The sequence below is a fragment of the Sapajus apella genome, unplaced genomic scaffold (assembly GCF_009761245.1).
Source record: "Sapajus apella isolate SASKATOON/1434 unplaced genomic scaffold, GSC_monkey_1.0 scaffold42, whole genome shotgun sequence".
NCBI classification, from domain to species: domain Eukaryota; kingdom Metazoa; phylum Chordata; class Mammalia; order Primates; family Cebidae; genus Sapajus; species Sapajus apella.
The window spans coordinates 10210301-10232236 of record NW_022436982.1 but is presented as its reverse complement, the minus strand read 5'-3'; the positions used below and the strand labels follow the sequence as shown (position 1 = coordinate 10232236).

General features: G+C 36.6%; 1 protein-coding gene across 29 annotated transcripts in view; it reads right to left on the bottom strand.

Annotated features, from left to right (window-relative positions):
- ELAVL2 (ELAV like RNA binding protein 2) overlaps positions 1 to 21936 on the bottom strand; it is a 155856-nt gene that overhangs the window by 50748 nt on the left and 83172 nt on the right. For 10 of the 29 annotated variants that reach the window (XM_032300042.1, XM_032300044.1, XM_032300046.1 and 7 more), the window contains exon 2: positions 17514 to 17757. In XM_032300042.1, the coding sequence (XP_032155933.1) occupies positions 17514 to 17757 (244 nt within the window). Of the gene's footprint in view, positions 1 to 17513; positions 17758 to 20506; positions 20623 to 21936 lie in introns of all 29 variants that reach the window. The other 19 variants (XM_032300036.1, XM_032300032.1, XM_032300030.1 and 16 more) reach the window with 4 other exon arrangements.

Sequence of the window (21936 nt, the reverse complement as noted above, 5' to 3'; positions counted from 1 at the left end):
ACATGATGTAGTAAACACACTATCCTGCCAAATAAGGGGAGCACAGAGGCATGTCTTTTACCACTGACTTTAAAGTATCTTAAAAACGAAATATCTAAATCATATGCCCAGCAACTTAGTGCACCTGACCACTGCTACTAATTCTGGATACATCTTTCCCATGAAACAGGAAGAACCTAAACACAAAAATAATTTTTTAACATATTACCATTTTATCATCTCAAGTACTCCTAAATCTACAGCAGGGTAGAGGCAAAAAAGATTCTTATTCAACAACCCCTCAATTTTAATTCAACTTAAAAACTTTTAATGTGATGCTTTCTTTAATCTGCTCTTACTGAAGTTACTCGATTTGCTTATTCACATATCTGAGACCCACTCTTGGGGAAGGCGCTATGTTTTTATGGCACCAGCTTAAACAATATGAAGGACCATCTGATGTGGGAAGTTAACTTCTATACACAGAGTTTCTCAGCTATTTGGGCCACATTACATGCCCACTTGGCAAACACATTTTTAAGATTAAGGCAGAGACAAGTAGACCAGAAGAATCCATCTTATTACCACAAAGAGGTCCCTAAGGAAAAGGAGGTTAGGAGTTTAAGGCCTCTAGTTAACTGGCCTTATAAATTTGAAACTGAGATCTCATCTGTGGGCAAAGAAATTGCACTAAAGGTGCTCTCTAATGCTCACCCTGCCTATGATTCTACCATCTCCACCTTAAGTTTCACAAATTCAGATCTGCATGTTATAATCAGTCTTGTTAAAGAGCTTCCTACAATGTAGAATGCCACACAAAATGTTAGGGATTCAATTACAAGTATACTACTCAGAGAAATGAATGTTTCACCAAATAACTAGTTTTCAGCTCATTCCAATATTCAATAGCCTTTGCTGTCAAGAGTTTTCCTAGTTTGTTGCTGACAACTTCTTTGCTTTTATAATGGAATAAGGAACCAAATAGTTACATATTATAAAAATAATCTCCTTTATTGGAGAAAAACTTGAAATATGTATGGTGCCATATCACTTACTTGCCCCTATATCGAAATAGAATATAAGCTATTAAGTGCTTATTCTAGTTACCCTAACTGACAACATTATTCAGGCATTCTACTTAGATTACTAAACTTATTTTTCTCAAGCTAGAGTTTTTTTTTTTTTTTTTTTTTAGGAAAAAAAAATTTCAATACTGAAATGGATTTTAACACAAAAGCCTACTACACTATTTTGGAGTTCTTTATCCTTCTTGCTCCCCCAAAATAATTAAATCTAATACTCATACTAAAGGAATTAGAACTTCCTTGATAGCATTATTCCCTACAAAGCTAATTTGTTCCTTCATTTGCATTCTCTGTCATCTTCATCTATGATGTAAAGAAAGTGACACAAAAAAATTCTTTAGAAAAAGGCTGAACACAGTGGCTTCCAAAGAGCAGCACTTGAGGAGTCTGAAGCTAGAGCATCACTTAAGCCCAGGAGTTCAAGACCAGCCTAGGCAACAATAGGGAGAATCTGTATATAAATTAGCTGGGTAAAATGACACACGTCTGCAGTCCCAGCTACTCTAGAGGTCAAGGTGGGAAGATCACTAGAGCTCGGGCAGTTGAGGCTGTAATGAGCTGTGATCATGCCACCACACTCCAGCCTGAGCAGTGACAAGAGCAAGACTCTGTCTCATGAAACAAACAAAATACACATCAAATAAGCAGGAGTTATGGTAGATTTTTACAATCCCCAAAGAAGTATGTTTTCTGAATATAAAACCTATAGCCAAATTAAGATGTTATGCAAAGATTTTCTGTGCATCCTCCATAACCTGGTAGCATCTTGGCCAGGTCATTCCCCAGCTCTACTCACCACATTTTCACCTAAAGCTACCCGAACAGATATCCCAGTCAAATCCATTAGGTGTACACAAATATCTTAATAGGTTGTAAGGAGGAACATGAAACTGACTGGATTCTTTTTTGAACAATTACACTTGTGATTCTGCATCAATGATTTACTTGCTGGGAAAAAACACACTGTATATAAAGATAAAACTGGACCTGAATCTCTTCAAGGAGGACCAAAGACTGTCCAAAAACCTACTGATGGCATATACTACATATCCCATGGGACACAGAAATTTAATGCCTGTAAGCATACATATGACCCTACGGGTCTGGACACCAAAAGGGTTACCTGAAGTGTTTTAAATAAATGATCACTAAATAAGCAGAGGAGATAAACGTAGGTCATTCACAGGCAAATCTGTTTTACCACAAGATATATGGCTCTCCTCAGCTGCTAAAAGCAATGGGAGCTGCCAAACATTACTGACCTCTGAAGATTAAAAGCTAGAGATGAAACATCCAAAAAGACCTGCTGTGTGATCACAGAGAATGCTATTGCTGGTGGTCACTCTGTCACTCTTCAGGTTCTTCTTGCTCACACTCAAGGAGCTAATAGTGCCCAAAAAACATAATTGAAAGGGGGAGGAAGTCATAAGAGGTTACTTAGGAGGGAGTATCAGCATCTTCATTGCACCTACTATTTTGCATAATTAAATTCAAACTTTGGTTTCCCCTATACTAACAATGTGACACAATTATCAGTAAATTGTTTGAAAGACACTGAAAAGTGACTTTATTTACAAAATACACATACATACATACCTCTCAAAACAGACAAACTCCTTTACCAATAGCTATGGCCAGTTCATAACGGGGGCTTCCAACGAATTACAAAAGTTACTCTCTTATGGGTCAAATCGAGACCAATAAAAAATAAGCTTACCTCTCAGCTGAAAAACACTGGTAGAAAAAAAACATGAATTACATAAAAATTATTTCAATGGTGTTCTAGCCTGCACACTGACTCTAGCTAACTGGCAAAAAGCAGCACACTGGAAGAGGCACAGAGGGTTTTCAGAATGACTAACTGCTTGGAACCAGACTCCAAGGACTTAAGTAGTAGGAAGTAAAACTACCCCCACCCTCAGAACAGAGAGGCAAGTCATCATCACGATCTTATCCTTCCACACTTCCTTAAGAGCCTAGGTCCTGGGAGAAAATGTCTGACTGACTTTACTTGGGTTCCTTACTGGCTGCTTGCCAATAGGAAGGCAGGAAGAGAAAGGACCCACCCCACTGGCTTCTGGAATTAGCTTTTTTCCCATCAGCAATATACTAGGAAAGATAATTCCCCAACAGGCAAAGGTCCTAATGAAATGAAAGACTGAGACAAGTTTGTCTTAGATCCATGAACATCCTCAGAGATCTTTCCATGCAAACTGCAAAGAAAAAACGCCTCTCTCATTTCTGTTCAAATAAATGACTGCATCAAATATTAACCATCAAAGGAAATAATCAACAAATTGTTAGTGGAGCAGACTATACTTTTGTATCTTAGCTCAATCAAACAAACACTAATTTAGAGCATCCTGCATTCCACCTGCTCAGTATGACAATTCCCTCCTTCTCTACCTCCCTTGAACCATGAGATGCATCACAACAACTTCCACTAGCTGAGTACAACAGTCTCCCACTTATCCTTGGGGGTTACAAGGCCTCCAGTGGATAACTGAAACCACAGATGGTACTGAATCCAATATATACACTACTTTCTTTTTTTCTGATCTGTTAATCAAGATGGATTCTAAGTGACTAAAGGACAGGGACCATCTACAGCCATGAATAATGTGGACAAAGGTATGATTCACATCCTGGACAAGTACACAATTTCATCACAATACTCTGAAAACTAACTCAAAACTTATGAACTGTTTATTTCTGGGATTTTCCATTTAATATTTTCATATCACAGTTGACCACAAGAACTGCAGAAAGTTAAACTGTAGATAATGGGAGGACTACTGTATTTCATGACACTGGCTTTCTTCAACGGATAGTTTCCACTTGAAATCAAGAACCTACCAGTGGCTGATATTCTCCAGCTCACCCAAAAATCTCAAAGACTGCTTAACAGCCAGTTAAGCTTGAGTCATCTTTAGTCAAGACAAGACCTTACAGCTCCAGAGGTAGAAGATCTTCCTCATGCCAATCAGAGGTTTTTGCAAACTCCCTACAAATATGAGTGCAAAGTAGGCAGTGGGGAGAAGTCTACACAAAGCTTGCATTAAGACTTTAACCATGAAATATTCCCCTTTTTTATTATTTTAAACTCTTACAACCCAGGGGAGGCTTTCTGTTAAGCATCACACAGGAAATTGCTTTTCAGTTGTCAATAGCCAATGTCTGAAAATAAACCCAGTCACTAAGTGTGGAATGATGTACTTGCAGCCAACATGAATTTGGCTGATGCCAACAGAGAAGGCGGGAGGCCAAGATATAAGACCTAAATTTTTTTATTTTTTTGAAGGACTGTTCTACTCAGTAACAGAATCTGAAATAATGCAAAGGCAGAAATAGGCCGCAAACCACCTGCCTTTAGTTTCAACATAACATCAGCATCTGTCTCCCAAGGTTGCTTCAAAAAGATATTTAAGTCTTCTGTAAAGACAATAATTGTTCCAGTGGTATAAAAATAGAAATGGCTCAGCCGTGTGGGTTTTTGGTGGGGTAGTTGACTGTTATATTGACGGGGGCTTTCTGTGAGGGGTAGGGGAAAAGAGTGCTAGGGAAAGGGGAGAAAAATGGAAGAAGTAAAACTACAGAAGAGAATTTCTAACTCTTCGCTCATTGACTCTGATTGAGGAATGGCTTTCTGCCAATATTTTTTTCAAGTGCTCAGCAGAAGATGAAGTGAGGTAACTAAAAGAAGTCTGGGGATATTGCACATTGTGTCCTGTGTCCCAAGACTTCACACAGATGTTTGTCCCTGGATGCTCAGACTCTCTGGGAGAAGAGGAAGTAGAAAAGTGTGAAGGCAGAGGAGATTCTAGGGAACAAAACTAGTTGAGTTCTTCTTTCTGACCTACTGTACACACACCAATGCCTCTTCCTCCAGGTGACTTTCCATTAGATGAGAAGTGACAGAGACTGAAGGCAATTTTCAAGAGAATGAAAGAAGCCTAAAACCAGACTGAATAACTGCAAAGGGGGTAAGATGAAGTCCTTGCAAGTAATCAGCAATCTGGCAAAATATTGCACAAATTCAGTATTTTAATTGGATGTTTCTTTTATAAGGAATGTGGCAAGAACTAAATTTGAAGACAAGCTATTTATTTCATGGGGAGGGGTTGGTCCCTAAAGCCACGTGGAGAGGAAGAAAAATAAAATACACAGTCTGCAGCCCAAGGGGAAAAAAAAAACTAGTACCTCCTGAGAACAATTATCATAATTTACTTTCAAAATACTTGGGCACAACAAATGTTCTATGATTTCATTTATATGAGGTACCGAGAATAGGCAAATTCATAGAGACACAGAAAGTATAATGGTTACCAAAGGCTGGGAGCAAAGGAGGTGGGTGAGGAGTTATGGATTAATGGTTACAGAGTTTCCATTTGGGATGATGAAAAGGTTCTGGAAATGGATAATGGTGCTGGATGTGAATGTGCTTAATCTCAATGAAGTGTAAACCTAAAAGGCTTAAATAATAAATTTTATGTTATGGTTTGCCACAATAAAAACATTTCTCTTTAAAGTTTGGAATTAATCTGATGACACATGTGCAACAGCCATTTAAGCTTTACTTCTGGGTGGTCATCTAACTTACTATCATTAATGCATAATCCAGAAGTAGCTAACTAGCCTAATACAAGTAATGGCTAAAATTCAAACGACTAGTGTAAGCCTACATACTATCCATACCTAAATCAACAACCAACTCTTGGCTGATTCACACAATGAACGTCAAAATAGGTTTTTGTTCTGCAAACCAGTTGTTAGTATAATTAGTGTTAGAAATGGTGTCTTACTCGTAAAATTAAAGGAATTCAAGATATGCAGATGGGCTAAATTAGTTTAGAGACATTACATACCCTTGTATAAACAGGGCAAAAAAATCAATAACCCAAGGTGGCTATGTCTTTATGGATCAAACCCCTAAATATAAATGGTCCTGGGTTCCAGTTTTTGCTTAAAGTGGCTTCTTTTTGCATGATGCAAATTGAGGGTGCAGAATGCTACTTTTGGTAAGTTATCAGCCTCCAGTAAACATTTCATGTAAGGTGTATTCAAAGCACTTTAAAGAACAGAGAAGTGGGACTTTGCCAAGCTTTCAGAAAAGGTTTATCCATCACTTTGGTCCTGCTTGCTAGACAGATGTTTCTATGTGTAGTGGGATCTGGCCTGAGACCTGCTTTCATTATAACCTATAAAGCAACTAAGACTCACTCTTCCTCCTTTGGTGCCTACTAACAACTACCCAAAATTAGGTATACACTATACTAAGATAGGTCCATTTAGAATAAATGTAGTCTCAAGGAGTCACTGGTCATGAACACGGTGGCCTCCAAAGGTACTGTCTTAAAAAAGGAAGAGAGAGACTCTTTAGAAGTCCATTGATCAACTACAAAGGCCAGGAAAGAATATTAGACATCTTCCTTACATTGATGGCTGTGTCCAACTATATTGTTTTCCATTAACCTTTAAGAGAACTAAAATCTCAAATAGCATAAGAAACTAACCCCAGAAGATTCCATATTCTACTTTTAAACAGCACATCAGGACTAGCTTCCAATGTTCTAGAGCTGGGGATATAATGGAACGTTATCATGCTTTTTTGGAAAGGCTCCCAATTTCCAGCACTTAAAAATAAATACATTGCTGTAAAACAGAACAAATTGGTATTAACAATTGTATATTCTAATCCTACTGCAACCTGTATAAAAGGGTTTATTCCTGTTTAAAAAGGTCTACAAATATTAAAGAATAGCAGAGTCTAAAAACAAACTTGTTATAATATTGTGAGATTTTAAGATCTCAGATCCCAAATCATTCTGCTTGAGAAGGTAATATGCTGACTGCACCATATATGGCTAAATCACTTTGCACCATATTTAAGAAAAGATAACCTAACACTCAGGTTCACAAAAGATAAAAAGTCACAATTTTAGAGGTACGATTTGGGAAGTCATTTAGGAGAGCTCTTTATTGTCTGCATGAGGAGATGTCAATTGATTTGATATATCATAATCAATCTCTCATTTCTGTTCAAAATGTTTAAAGTAGAGTAAGAGCAAACTACAATTCATTCAAGTGGAATGAAAAAAGCTTCCATGGCCTACTACCAGGGTTAGGAAGAAGGATTCGTAAGACAGTATCCTTGAGGGTAATTCCTTAAGACTGATTTAAAGCATCAAAATTCGAGGAAATAAAACTGTTCTCTCAGGCTCCAGTGACCTTGAAAACAGTGCAATGATCCTGATTTACCAGTTTACAGGCAGATATGCCCCCCTTAAAAGTTTACATTAAAAGGAGGATCTGACTTTCTCAGTATTAAGTCCAAAGGTCAAACAGGTTGTAAAGAGTCAAGGGCACCACCAGATCTACTCCACAAGGTAATCAACATTCAAGTCTATCATTTCTCACCAAGAAATGCAAATTTTTGCTGAGCTGGAGGATGGGGGTTGGGGGGTGGTAGATATAGGACTTGTACGCCATACACATTTTCCCTTCAAAATCAAAGCAGTATGTACAAAACAGAGTTCCAACAAAAAGTACAATGATGAGAAAAGAACTCATTAAGAGCTAAAAATAAACTCTAATTCACAATATGCATAAGGATTTAACAAAAAAAGGAAAACAAGATGTAAAATTGCATCTGCTAAGTTAACCATACCCTCATGGAAACTGCCCCCTCCCATACACACGAACTGAAATCAGTAACGTCTGTGATGACTGAATGAAGCAATGCTTTAAATTTGTCAATGAATACTTCAACAGAAAAGAAAACAAAGGGATAGTAATTTTTTTCCTCAGTCTTCTGATCTGCTAACGCTGCACGAATGCTAGGTTTCTGAACATCCCAAAACACAGGTCTCTGTATATCTAGACTTGAACATCTTATTTGATAAAATAACATTTAGTACAGTATTTGCATTATATATTATTTACACTATATTATATAAAGGGATATTCACCTTAAGGAAGATGATGTCAATAAAAGTAAAAATAAGCCACCGTTGGTTTTTATCTAGCCAATACTTCACAGCTCAATTTAACAACTTGCTGACCTTTGAAGGCCAGTAATAGCCCACTGGGGAAGCTCACTTGAGAGTGCCTTCATATTTTAAGTCAAGCGAATTCATTCTGAATAACATTCACACAATACCACATAGAGCAGTAACTCCACACTCCAGTGCTCTAGTTCACAAAGGCTGGCGTAATATCATTAATCATCATTCTAGGCTCCCAAGTCCTGCCTCATACTTTCTATTCTTACTTTGTTCCACCCCTGGAAAATCAATTATGTTGGTCAAATCACCTAGAAAGCAAAGGATAGAATATGAGCTTTGCATTCTTCTGACATCATAAGAAACTCTAAGAATTCTAGGACAACAGATCTACTTCAAGATGTTTTTCAAAACATCTTGGTTTACCTATTAAAAAAAAAAAAAAAAGTCTGCAACTGTCATGTAACTCAATGGATATTAGCTGGTAAGAAGAGGATGGGAAAGAGACAGTACTCCTGTGTGCTAGGCACTTTATGAAAGAAACTAAAGTTCAGAGTCCAAAAGCACACATAAGGCTGCAACACAAATTAAGTGGCTAGGCTGGAACCAAATAACAATGTTCTAAGCTAAAACTGCTAAGATTAGTATCCATTAGGCCACCTCCCTAACAGGAGAAGGCAACAGGTATTTTGACTCAAACTTCATCCCAAACTAAGTAACAACCTCAGTGTACTAAAGGGTTTAGTAAATCCTACTACCACTGCATTCAAGTCCATTTGACAAGACAATAAGAAACTTTCTTTTTAATATTTATTTATTTAGAGACAGAATCTCGCACTATCACCCAGGCTGGAGTACAGTGGCACGATCTTGGCTCACTGCAACCTCCGCCTCCTGTGTTCAAGTCATTCTCTTGACTCGCCCTCTCGAGTAGTTGGGATTACAGGCACCCATCACCATGTCCAGATAATTTTTGTATTTTTAGTAGTGACAGGGTTTCACCATGTTGGCTAGGCTGGTCTCGAACTCCTGCTGTCAGATGATCTACCTATCTTGGCCTCCCAAAGTGCTGGGATTACAAGTGTGAGCCACCACACCCAGCCAAGGACCTCTTATAAACACAGCTGAAATACTTTCCATTTTGCTTTTTCTCCCTTAAAGCAGGCACGAGGTAAGAAGTGGAAATCTTTGTTCTAATTTAGAACAATGCGGAATGATTACTCCTTGATTACCTGAAGATGATAACGTCAGATTACTGAGTAGACTCTGAAAAGATGGTTTTAACTGAGGATCCTTTTCTTCACAATACTTAGAGCAGCCAATGCTACTCTGTGGTTTACAGTCCCTCAAAAAATATTTGATTACATTTACCATCACCAATAAAAGGAGCATCCAAGGGTGTTGAAATATTGACATTCTGAAACTTTAAGGAGCCAAAACAAATAGCTTAAGGACTAAAAATGCTAATTAAGCCACTGTGTAGACCTGACAAATCAAATGACACTCACAAGTAAAATGCCAGAAAAATATCCGTTAAAGTTGACCTTTTTTGCTGGAAAAGCACGCTCTGAGGGTTTCCAAAGCTCTCAAGATTCAGTAGCAGCAGTGTACTCAGCTGAAAGTCAATTAACTTAGAACAAGCTTAAAAGAAGTTGGTAAATTCTGAAGCATTGTTTTAGCTTCAACAATAGACTATTCTGTTCAAGAATATTTGAAAGGAAATGTTCCAGTAGGTACAGAATAAAAGTGCTTTGCTCTATTCTGAATTTAAAGAAAGAAAAAAAAAAAAAAAAAAAAAAAGGCTGGTGACTAAAGTTGTACAATAGATAAGATAGTGAAATAGACTAAAAACTGTCAAAAACAGGTTGATTGTGTACTGTATCATAAAAATCGGGGTATAAATCATTTTCATAACAGAGAGGAAAAAGAATTTTAACATTCTATAAATTACAAAAAAAAGAAACAACAAGTTTGTATCACAATTTAACTGTTTTTTATCTCCTAATCCAACTATCTCCATTTTAGTTTACCATCTTCTTTTTCAGTCATCCCTATGACAAGCACTACATTAAGAATGGTTTCTCTTCTATACCACCAATCTCCTGATATAAAGCAAGCAAAGACTACCCTCCAAAAAAAAGTCTGGAATAGCAAATAGCACACATGCATTCTTATGCTAAATTATAAAGGGGCAAATGTTACAAGAGAATTTCAACTCTGATTTTATTTTCTATGAATACATTTAGAAAGTTTGTGTTTTCTACCAAACTAGAAAAGGAACAAAGAGAAAGGTAGTGAATACTGACTGTTCCTCATCTACTGGTAAGGCAAATATGGCTATGCTAGAAGTTCCTCTGATAAGGCCAGGAAAGCACAAAATTAAAACTCCTAAACCTCATTTACACAATAGGTTCAACTTTATTTTCCCAGTAAACATTCTAAGAAAGCTGTTGGGAAACTGTGTGGGAAATATGTGTCTACTGGAAGTAGCACATATTTTTTCACACTGTATTCTAAGGGAATAAAATACTGAATAACACAATTATCAATATCAGGAAATCAGAGAAATGAATCTGGATGATTAACAAATTTAAAAAGAATACTGTTTCATACTTTTCTGTATCCTCACAATAGATGTTTCTTCTTCCTAGCAACTAGCCTTTAAAGGCTTTATTACTACACGGTATCTAAAGCAGCAGCTCTTTGATTTATGAAAAGCTGTTTACTGGGAATTAACTTACAAATAATGAAGAGGTCCAGATTTGCCACCCCAAAATATTCCACTTTGGTATTAAGTGGAGTGTCGCTTTGTGGCACAGGCTGGAGTGTGGTGGCATGATATCAGCTCACTGCAACCTATGCCTCTGAGGTTCAAACGATTCTCCCACCTCAGCTTCCTAAGTAGCTGGGATTATAGGCATCTGCCATCACACCTGGCTAATTTTTGAATTTTTAGTAGAGACAGGGTTTCACTATGTTGGCCAGCCTGGTCTTGAACTCCTGACCTCAAGTGATCTGCCCACCTCAGCCACCCAAATTGCTGGGATTATAGATGTGAGCCACCATGCCTGACCAGCATTAAATATTATTTTAAGCTAGGGCAAATGAGAATCAACAGATGAAAGACTTCTCTGCCCTCCCTTTTCTCCCTAAAAGCAGAGTATAAATTTCCGATGGGAAGGTGTCCCTCTGTCTTGTACCAGTTCAGAGGAGAGTGACTCATTACTTCAGACAGTTGACACCACACTGTTTATGCATACAGGTCTGCATAAACAAATCTTGCTAAAATTTCCCTTATCTGTCTTACTTCCTCTACATATTTTCTGAACACTTCCCCACAATTTCCTAGCCCGCAAAGCCCAAACTTTCATTTGTTAAAATGGTATGTAAGCCCTCAACTCTGACCACTTCTTTAATTTTCTAACACTTTTCTGTCAACTCCCAAACACATAAAATACTAACAAAATTTGTGTGCCATTTCTCCAGTTAATTTGCAAGTCTCCAGGTACTAAACAAGAGGAAAGAGGTTGTTTTCCCTAACAATGGTAAAGAACTGTATTGTATTTGATTTCTTAAAATGTTACAAATTTCTAGTTTCATCATCCTGTAATCTTTCATCTGAAGTAATCAAGACTGACACTGAAAATTGTTCTATTAAAACACCGAGGTTCAAGTAAAAAGTGAACCTAGAACAATAAACTTTATTTCTCCCAAGTTTTATATGAAGCTTCTACAGCGATAATACCAGATTTTTCAAATGACTGCATGAGATTTGGCAAAGAAAGAAGATATAATGAAAAAATAATTAAAGATACATTAATGAAGATGCAAATAAAGTTTCTCCATTACCTTTTACCCATGAGAGATGTTCCAAAAACAGTGGTTCCACAAACTTGATACAAATTTCATTTTATACAAACTTAGCCACTAAAATCTAAAAATAGATTCAAATGCACTGTATTCCACAGTCAAGGCGCTGAGGACCAAAGCATTTACCTCTGTGCAGTCATCTCCCTTCCTACAAACCTAAGAACACGCACAGCCTTTTTGCCATCTTTCTAATTAAACAGCATACAGAGTTTGCAAAATGAGGTGTTTATAAGTTACCACCCACCCACCCAACCACCCTGCTGTTTCTAACTACTAGTCTGCAAGAATCAGAATTCCTGATCTCTTGATACTACTGACATTTCATAGACTCACTGTACAACTGTAACTGGCATACAAAATCACATTTTCAAATTAATGTTCATCAAAACAGCTTTGTGTTCACTGTGACTGACTCACAGGAAATAAGCGCTATTAAATTTGAAGGTTCCCATTAGTCTAATAAAATACCACTTACTTGTTTCAATCCTGAGGAGCTAAGATTGTATTTGTTTAAAAAGAAGAGAATCCTATGCCATTAAAATTAAAGTTTGAAAACCACAGTATTTTTAGAATAAACAAGAATCAAAACTAGCTTTAAAATTCTGAGCATGCAGAGACTCAAGATAAACCTAGCTAAGAACACTAATATATTAATAAAATTTTATGATACTAGCCCTAAGACGTGCTGGGGCGTGGGAGGAGCCTTATAATGCAAGGCACTACCTATTCAGAGGTAATCGATACCTCTTCGGGCCCCCTGGAATTTATATTTGGGTTCCTGTTTTTCCCCTTTTGTCAAAGCTTCTAGTTAGCAGCTGATGGGGTCAGGACAGGACCTACCTCAAACAACTCAGAATAAGAGTGAAATACACATTACCTGAGGTCTTCCAATAACTACTACTCTAGCCATTCTTTTAGAAGAAAGGATAATTAACAGTGAAACAACAATCTACCCTGGAGTTTCAAAAACCTAATTATTTACACACACACACACACACACGTGTGCGTGCACACACACACACTTTCAGCAACAGATCAGATCAGTAAAGACACAGCCTAATGACTTAAACTTAATATCTCTAGTCCTGAACCCCAGGAATTAACTCTGCGACCAATGCTGAGGAGGGGACAGCACTTTAAACTTTCCAATGAATTAAGTAGTGCAATAATTAACACTTCTTCCATTACACCCCTAAATCTGGAATTCAGGTAAACCTGATAATCCCTGGTTCAATCTCCCTGAGAAATGTTCAAGACATGGATAACTCCTAGCTAACTAGTACGTAGGCTAGGCGGTCCACCCTGTAGACCCTCATTTGGTAGGCCTGGACCGGACCCAGAACCATGCATTTCTGGCACTTATCACAAGTGATTTCAACGCAGGAATCCTAGTGACCATACTTCAAGAGACACAGTCTTATTTCCAAAACTTTTTGGACTTCAAAATCACACGGGAAGCTCTCTGACAAGATCCCGAAACTCCCTTACGTGAGGATATAGAGCCAAATTTGGGAACTACCAGGTTAGAATATCCAAGTTCACAACCATATAATTATAATGTTTCTAAGAGAAGCATAGATGTTCTTGCTCATTTCGTGTATTCTTGAGTTCCTGACTGTCAAATACCTTCCATTTTTCTTCCAGAGAAGACACACTCACCCGAAGACACCTTTGGATAACTACGTAAAAATTATACTTCTCTCTATAAACTCATGAGTTGGCCCTGTGCTTAATCTTTAAAGAGTGAGGTGTTGCCTCCAACAAAAAGGAGGCAAAGAGGAAACATCCAGGTAAAGAATAAGAAAATCTGAATTCTGGTCCTTACTCTATACCGCTTAACAGCTGTGTGGCCTTGGACTAGTCACTGCACAAACCTGGGTCTCTCATCACCCCTGTGATGTTTGGGGGAAAAACGGGAGACGGCTGGTTAAGGTTACCTCTAGGGCTTTTCTGACTGTAATGCTTTATTATTCATTCCTTGCATCATAAACTCCATTTCCCTCATCTAGAAAACAGCATCAGCAGGTGTCAAGGACTCCAAAGTGCATTTAAGAACGCAGAAGGATGGACTAGTATCAGCTAAGCTGTACAAGCAGCAGAAGCTTCTCATGATGAATGCCTATAGATAGGAAACAGGCTGAAGCACACAGCTGGGCAGAAGCCCAAAGAGACGGACCTGACAAACAACATAATAAATAGAACTTAGTCTACAGAGAAGATTATTGTATTTGCTACTGAAGACATTTCTTAATGTACTTCCCTAATCCTCACTCTATCACAATAGTAACATTAATTTGCTAACCCTGACAGTCTAAAAATTATACACTCTCTTCAAGGACTTAAGAGGCACACACTTTCCTAACTAGATATTTTTGTTCCTGAGATATAGTTTCCTAATTCAGCATTAAGTAAGATTTAAGAAAAGGGAAAAGGAGAAATTTCAAATCTTCCTGCAGAGTAACTCCAGAGTTTTTCTGTAACCCAATTAATGCTCATGCTCCTACAAAATCAGAATTCAGAAATCAGTCCCAGCTGCTCCCCAGGAGGTAGAATAAGCTGGATAATTAGAGAAGGACCAAAAAACTCTGGTCTGTCTCTAAAATGCCTACTGAGAAACTGCACAAGATGGGTAACGCTAAACATCACAAGGCAGGGTCCAAACCTCCACAAATTCTTTCAAACCCTTCCTAAATTACTACTACCTCTTAAGAAGTATGCCTACTTTTCTAAGTACAACCACTCAGAACCCAGTTTTAGATACTACCATTTACTAGACTATTTTACTCAATATAAATATTTATTAAGAAACTCAGGAAAAAAAAAGTACTGAAGCAGTTTATGATTGAAGCTAAATGAGTAAGATCCTTCTAAAAGCCATTTTAACCCATATTATGAATAAGATGTCAGTGGTCCAAATCAAAACAAGATTACCAGAAGTTGAGGTGCCTAGTGTTCAGATTTGCTTAATCAACTTTTTAACTTATTATCATATATGTTTAAGGAAACATGCTCATATGTTATAATGTGAACAGGTTAAATGGGTCTGATAACCAGTTAACAAAAAATGATTTCAAAAGCTTTTATAGCTCCATGTTCAGTGGAATCCACTGTCAGGGAGATAAACTCACCCTCCCTGCCTCCTCCAAATAGGTTCTATGATCAAGTAAGTCTGAGGAACTATAAATCAAACAGGTTTTCTTTACTGCTGGAGTTTTCATAGCTCTTATTACAGTGATTATTCAGAATGGATCTTAAATGAAGAACTACAGAGTGCCGCATTTCCTAAACTTGTCTGTCATCATGAAACGAACACTGAAAACATCTTTCAACCTTATATACTATTGTGGGAAGGAAAATTAACACACTATGAAAAATGGTATAAAAAGTTCCTCAGAAAATTAAAAACAGAACTACCATATGATCCGGCAACTCCACCACTGCATGTTGTTATCCCAAAAGAAATGAAATCAGTTTGTCAGAGAGATATATGTACTCCCATGTTTATTGCAGCAATATTTACAATAGCCAAAATATGAACTCAACTCAACCCAAGTGTCCATCAACGAATAAAAGGATAAAGAAAATGTTCTATATATACACAATGGAAATCTCCATTACACCCTTCCCCTGGAGCCACTGAAAAGACAATAGGCAGGGGTCACAGGTGAAGGAAATGGACAAGAAATACTTACACAGTTTTTTTTAGTATCTAGCCATGTATTAAAGAGTACCCATTGTGTTGTGTGTCTGTTACCACAGTCTACCAAACTAAAGCTAGAGAGGCAAAGGAGGTAAAGATAAAAAACTCAAATTTATCCCATTTTGCCAATTTGCATAAGATTAATTCAAGACTGACCAGAGGTGAGACATGAGAATCTCTAAGATGTGGCAAATGCCTAATATGAAAGATGTATGATTTGTTTAATATTTTCATCATATAAAATATCACATGTCAGTTCATAACAAAACATGACTTTCATGCTCTGTTCAAGCATCTTTCTTTTGGATGGTAAGGGGAGCCACTAAGCAATCAGAAATCACTTCATTTGTGCCATGGCCCTCAAGTCATTTATCATATTTTATCTTTTATATTAAAAAGGTTGCAAAATCCACATTTAAGGGATGTTGTTTTTAACAGAAGACAAAATTCAACATTAGGGCCGAGACAAAGAAGAGCCTTTTGTTCTTCACCTTCAACTTATTAAAAACTCTTTATAAATTTCACATATGCCGATCACACTCATTTTGGAAAATAAATTGAAAAATCTCATCCATTTGATTATCAGTGTTCAGGAACATAAGAACCACCTTCCTGATAATATCATAGTGAGCATTTAAGCAATGTAATTAAAATATGATTGTTTGATGTGGATCAATAACAATTAGTTTGTACTTAGTTTTTAACTTGATTTCAGTAATTCTCTCTGTGAATCTCAATCTGTAGCTTGAGGAAATATGATTATGAGGCGAATCCCAGGCTTTAGAACTTATTTGGAGAGCTTGAAGAGAATGCTCCGTAATGATCAACGAAATGGCTCAAAGTCCTATGTATGAAAAAGTCAAAAGAGACCTTAGAAACGGCCCAGGGTGACCCCCTTTTCTCTGCCTTTTACCTCATTTTGCCAATGGAAACCGGAAGCCTAGAGCTGACTTATCCAAGGTCACACGACTAGGTGTGAGTTCAGACTGCTGGTCTCACTCTTCACACTGCCTTTAAGTACCCTTTACTCATTTCTAATATTCCAGTTTATATTTTGGGTTATAAGCTTTGTAAAGCAATTTGGTACACACCATTTATCAAATTTGACTGACATGAAAAATCCATGGGGTCTGTCTACCTTCATATATTTTTAGTGTTTGAAAACAACTCTTATGGGAAGCATTAACCCTTCTATTCCAAGAACATTCTCCTTAAATTAAGTTTTGGCTCTCTCTAAAAATTTAGTCAAATCTTAAAAAATACTAAGGAGATTTTCAACTACCTAATATTCAAAATGTACTATAATTAAAGCCTTATCTTCATGACAAGGGGGATAATTATACACCATGTCGTCCTTTCTTTGTTAAGGAACAGAATGTAAGATCTCATTACACTCAGTATCATATCAGTGAAAATATGTATACACTGACAATGTGAATATTACCATTTATTTCATCATATATTAGCAAAAGGATTATACTAACATAAGGAAAACACATTTTAAGATTTTTTCCCCTCTCCCAAACACATATTGTACTTCACTGTTGAAATGCTAAATTAAATACACTCAGAATACTGAAAGATAAAGGTTAAATTGACACTTCTTATCCAAGACACACACTTTTAGAACGTTTTCCAAAGATACTATCCAGATGAGAGTATATTAAAGTCCAGTTAAAATATATACTGCCCCCAAAATAGTTTATGCTTTAAAAAGAAAATTTTAAACTAAGTTTCATATTGGTGATGTAATAAAAGAGAAAAATCCAGATATTTAAAACTGCAGCAGTGAATTATTTATAAGCAGTAATCTTATTACTTTCTCATATCTTGAGACACAATCCTTTAAATATGAGTCATCTACATAAAACTGCTTACCTGTTATTTTGTCTCTTACAAGCTTACAGGACTCTATCTCACCAATGCTCCCAAAGAGACTCTTTAGTTCCTCCTGTGTCATGTTCTGAGGAAGGTAGTTGACTATTAAGTTGGTCTTGCTGTCCTCTGTGTTCCCAGAATCAACTGGTGACGAGCAGTTGTTGTTTATGGTGGTTGGACCATTGGCTGTGTTATTGCAAGTTGGCCCATTAGACAGTTGTGTTTCCATGGCAGCAATTACCTGCTAAAAACAGAGAAAATAAGAAATGTCAGATTTCATATTTCACAACCTATTAGAGACTCCATCCAAGAATTTAAACACCTGTCACTAAACACAAGTCGTTCTGCTGAAATTACAACAATGCTTCAACAAAAACTCTAACACCAACATTAATTTTTACTTCATATTAAGCTATTCAACTTAAGGCTACAATTTTATTTTCACGTACATATTCCATACATGCACATAAGCATAATCTAAATCTTAAACATTTTCTAGAATCAGATTCTGGGTCTATTCACATAACCTTACTCACCTGCAGTGTCCACAGATGAGGAAATTAAGTATCAAAGGGCAGAGAATTGAACCCTAACTAAAAATCATACTAGAAAATAAAAGTGCTGAACATGCTACCAAAATGAACCAAAAAATGACATACCTAACTCTGAAGAGATTTTCAGTTAGCCTAAGAGGTTCAATATTCTAAAACTGAGTCATTAACTTAAAAATCAAAAAGCAAGAATACTTTTAAAAATATAAATTTGTCAACATGTACTGTTTTGGTTACATATTGAAAATGTTTTTGATGGACAATATCGTATCTCTACTATTGGTAAGAAAAAAAAGAGATGCTATGTTTTAGGGAGTGGAAAGGAATTATAAGGTAACTTGGGAATGAAGCTATGAATACTTTGTCTACCTGGTAGAAACTAACAGAGTAACAGGACACTCTTGTCAACCTTGGCAGCTAAAAATTACCAACAAGGCAACTGATCTACAGCATCAAAATAAAATCCCCAAACAATTCAATATGGTGTTTTTCCTTGACTCTGCTTTTCCGGAGAAAAAAGAAAACCTATTCGGCCAATGAAAACACCAATGTAAATACATCAACTTCTGCAAACAGACCAGCCCAAGGAATTCTCATTTGAGCACATAAGCCTGTTGAAAATGCAAGTAACAGGGTATCTATAAACTCCAAATACAGATAAAGAGCAGAATTGGGGGGAAATGGCCTCAAACTCTTCAGGCTACTCTAAAAATCACTTAGTAAGCAGTTTTAAATCTAGTTTCCTAAAAACCAATCCTATGGAAAAGAGTCACAAACCACAGCCCCAAATTTTCCAAAAGCATTTTTCAGTAACTACCTAACTTTGGACAGCCAAGACTGTGGTGGAATCTAAAAATCAAAGCATCACTGAAAGGATTATCCTTCATGTTTCATACAATACATCTCTCACCTCCACAAAGACTACTTCTCAAAACTGACAATTCTGAATTGATGGGATGCTAGTTTTCGGGAAGCTTTAACATAGAAAAGGCAAAGAACTTGAGGCAGAGAAAAAAAGCAAAGTAAAGGGAAAGAGGGTTACAAGGAAAGAGAAAAAAACTGTCTTTTAAAAAGCAGTTTTTTGCCTAAGAAAAATGAAAGGGCACATTAGCAGGTAAACATATAGGAAGAAATCTCTACTGCCAGGAGATGTTTATAAAAGGCGGCAGTATAGGACAGATTGAGACTGGTCAGACTGGACAAGAATCGGTGCTGTCATGATAAAAAACAGGAGGCAAAACCCAGAATAGCTTTTGAAATATCCAGCAACCTGTAATCTCTCCGTGACTTCATTTCCTTGCTTGTCAAAGAAGTGGGTATTTATTCTGCAAGCTTCAAGCTGTTTCTCTTGGGTAAGTAAGCTAAGTTTTCTCAGGGAATACTTAAAGGGATGAAGGAAAATAAACCTTTGGAAATCTATATTTAAAAATCTTAAATAACTCAAGATATGGGTTGTATTATAATTAACAAATCTATTTGAGGTTGAAAAAAGAAGTTTCAGATTTCCTAATAAAACATAACTGTTCTGGTTTGCAGAGTATTAGCTGTGGGTCATTCTTTTCACAGCAAAATTCTTCTGGGGTTAACCCTTGCCCAGCAGTTATGGAAACAATGAGCTACAAGATTAAAGTGGCCAAAGACCCTGAAATCACTATTCAAAAGTTTGGATAGGTGTAGAAACTACGAGAGCCCCCGATGTAAGATTCGGACTAAAGCTCATTGGGATAGCATTTGAAACATAAAGTGTTCGTTGACAGAAATTAGCAAGATTTAGAAAGGACAACAAACACTCCTCACTTAATTGCACATTTATTTCCATGTTCAGGTGGCAAGAATGAGCTCCTAAGCCAACATTCAAGTGAACAGCTGCAGTAGGCTGTGTGCGCTGAAAATTACAGCATCTCTCTGCTATAGGACCATCTGCTCAGAATAAAATGATACTAATGTGCTATATTTTACAAATAATGCATATTCCATTGATAGGCTCAACACAACTGTTCACAGAATGCAAACTCTTTCAACAGTTACTGGGCAAATAATTTTCAGCCAGATTTATAATTTCAACTTTTTTTTTTTTTAGCACTGAGAATTGTAAATAACTTCAAAATTTAGTAACCAAAAAAATACATAGTAAACAGAATGTATAGAATTACTGTAACTTAGTATTCAGACCATACCAAAACTTTTTTTGTTTTTTAAAAAAGCTTGTCACTCTTTTGAGTCTACGCTAAATCCTAATTTAGATTGTAAAAAATTACATAGAAGAGCATGGTTCTGATGCTACACATACCACTAAAGTTAAAATTGCAATGTGCTTTAAGTCCTAATGATGGCCATACCACAATAGGTTAAATGTAAGAATACTCAGTATGCCAATGGAAGATTCAAGTGTTTGGTATGGCCTCAGCACTCCTGCAACATGCTAAAAAAAAAGTAGCCTACAGAATTTAAGAAAAATCCCACAGACCCCGGTCCAAGGCTCTGCTGCCCACGAACCACTTCTAAGCAGAGAAGCCACATCACACAGTCTGACTGCCATGTTAGTTTGGAGTTGCCGTCTGCAATATGGACACAAAAAGTACCGTATGTTAGATGAGCAAGATAATGCAACAAATCAGTTTGTACAAAATTTACAGTGATTGTATTGATATTCCCAGCACGTCCATGCAGTGTGGCTTAATTGAAATTGAGGCAATTCCAATCTAATCTTTCCAAATTCATTTTAACATGTAGTTTTCTTGCACAAATATAAGCATTTTCAATTAAGAGCCTGATTTTAAAACAATATCAACTAGTTATCTTGGCATCTATTCTAAAGAACTAACTTAAACCACACCTCAAAAATTAAAAAAGTAAAGTAAAATGAAGCAAAATACTGCAGGCTGTCTTCTCTATTAAGGATGTGGGAGAAGGGAGGAAATGTGAATGAAATTTTATAGTGAGAAAAAGTGATCATGCAATTCCTAAGTGATCGCTTTGCATAAAGCACTCTTTCCCAAAATATCAAAAGGACATTAAGAGAAGCTATATTTGCCCTCACTGTTACATTATACTACAAATGATCCTTAATCCTGGGACTTAAAATTAAAAGTGAATAGAAACCCTGTGAGGTTCTTCTGCCACTAGAGTCAAACCAGTTTCTAACAGTTTCACTGAGAATTGTTCACATATACTAAGAGGCAGTAAACCAGCATCCTTCAATTGAAATAATTGGACCGATAAATAGGATTGTTTAGAGTAAAGCTTGCATAGGATGTCAGCTTTGTCCCTGAATGAAATCAAGTGAACATTTTTAAATATGTAAATTGTAAACCCAGCACGATTTGAAATTAGTGCTGCTATGAGGCTTCCAATATAGTTAATGGGCCATTTACCACTTACTGCAACTTGCCCAACTACCAAACAGAGCCATGATATTGGCACAAAAGTGTAAGTTTACTTTTTTGCCATATGTACAGATGCTTCAAATGGTCAATGTAATAATTGGAAAACTTAGCTTCTAAAAATAGACAGTGAATAACAGAAGAGGTCCGAAAATGCCTTTTACTTATTTATAATTATAAAAATTTTATCCTCAGAGGCAATCCTGGCTGTAAGTGATTTACTCTTGATACTAGCAATGTCGCCAATAACAAAGAAGTCCACTTTCTGGCATCTACCAAAAAGGGTTAACAAACTTTTTTACAGGATGCCATGAAAATATTTTACTCTTCTTCCCTTCTCCCACTGTAACAAGAGAATTCAGTCTGACCCTGTGTTCTTTATTTTTCAAAAAACTACTTATAGTTAAACTAAACTGTGAAAAAATATTTTACACCCATGAAAGATTTTTTTTTTATAAGAACCCAACTGCAGTTAGATTATATCAGTAG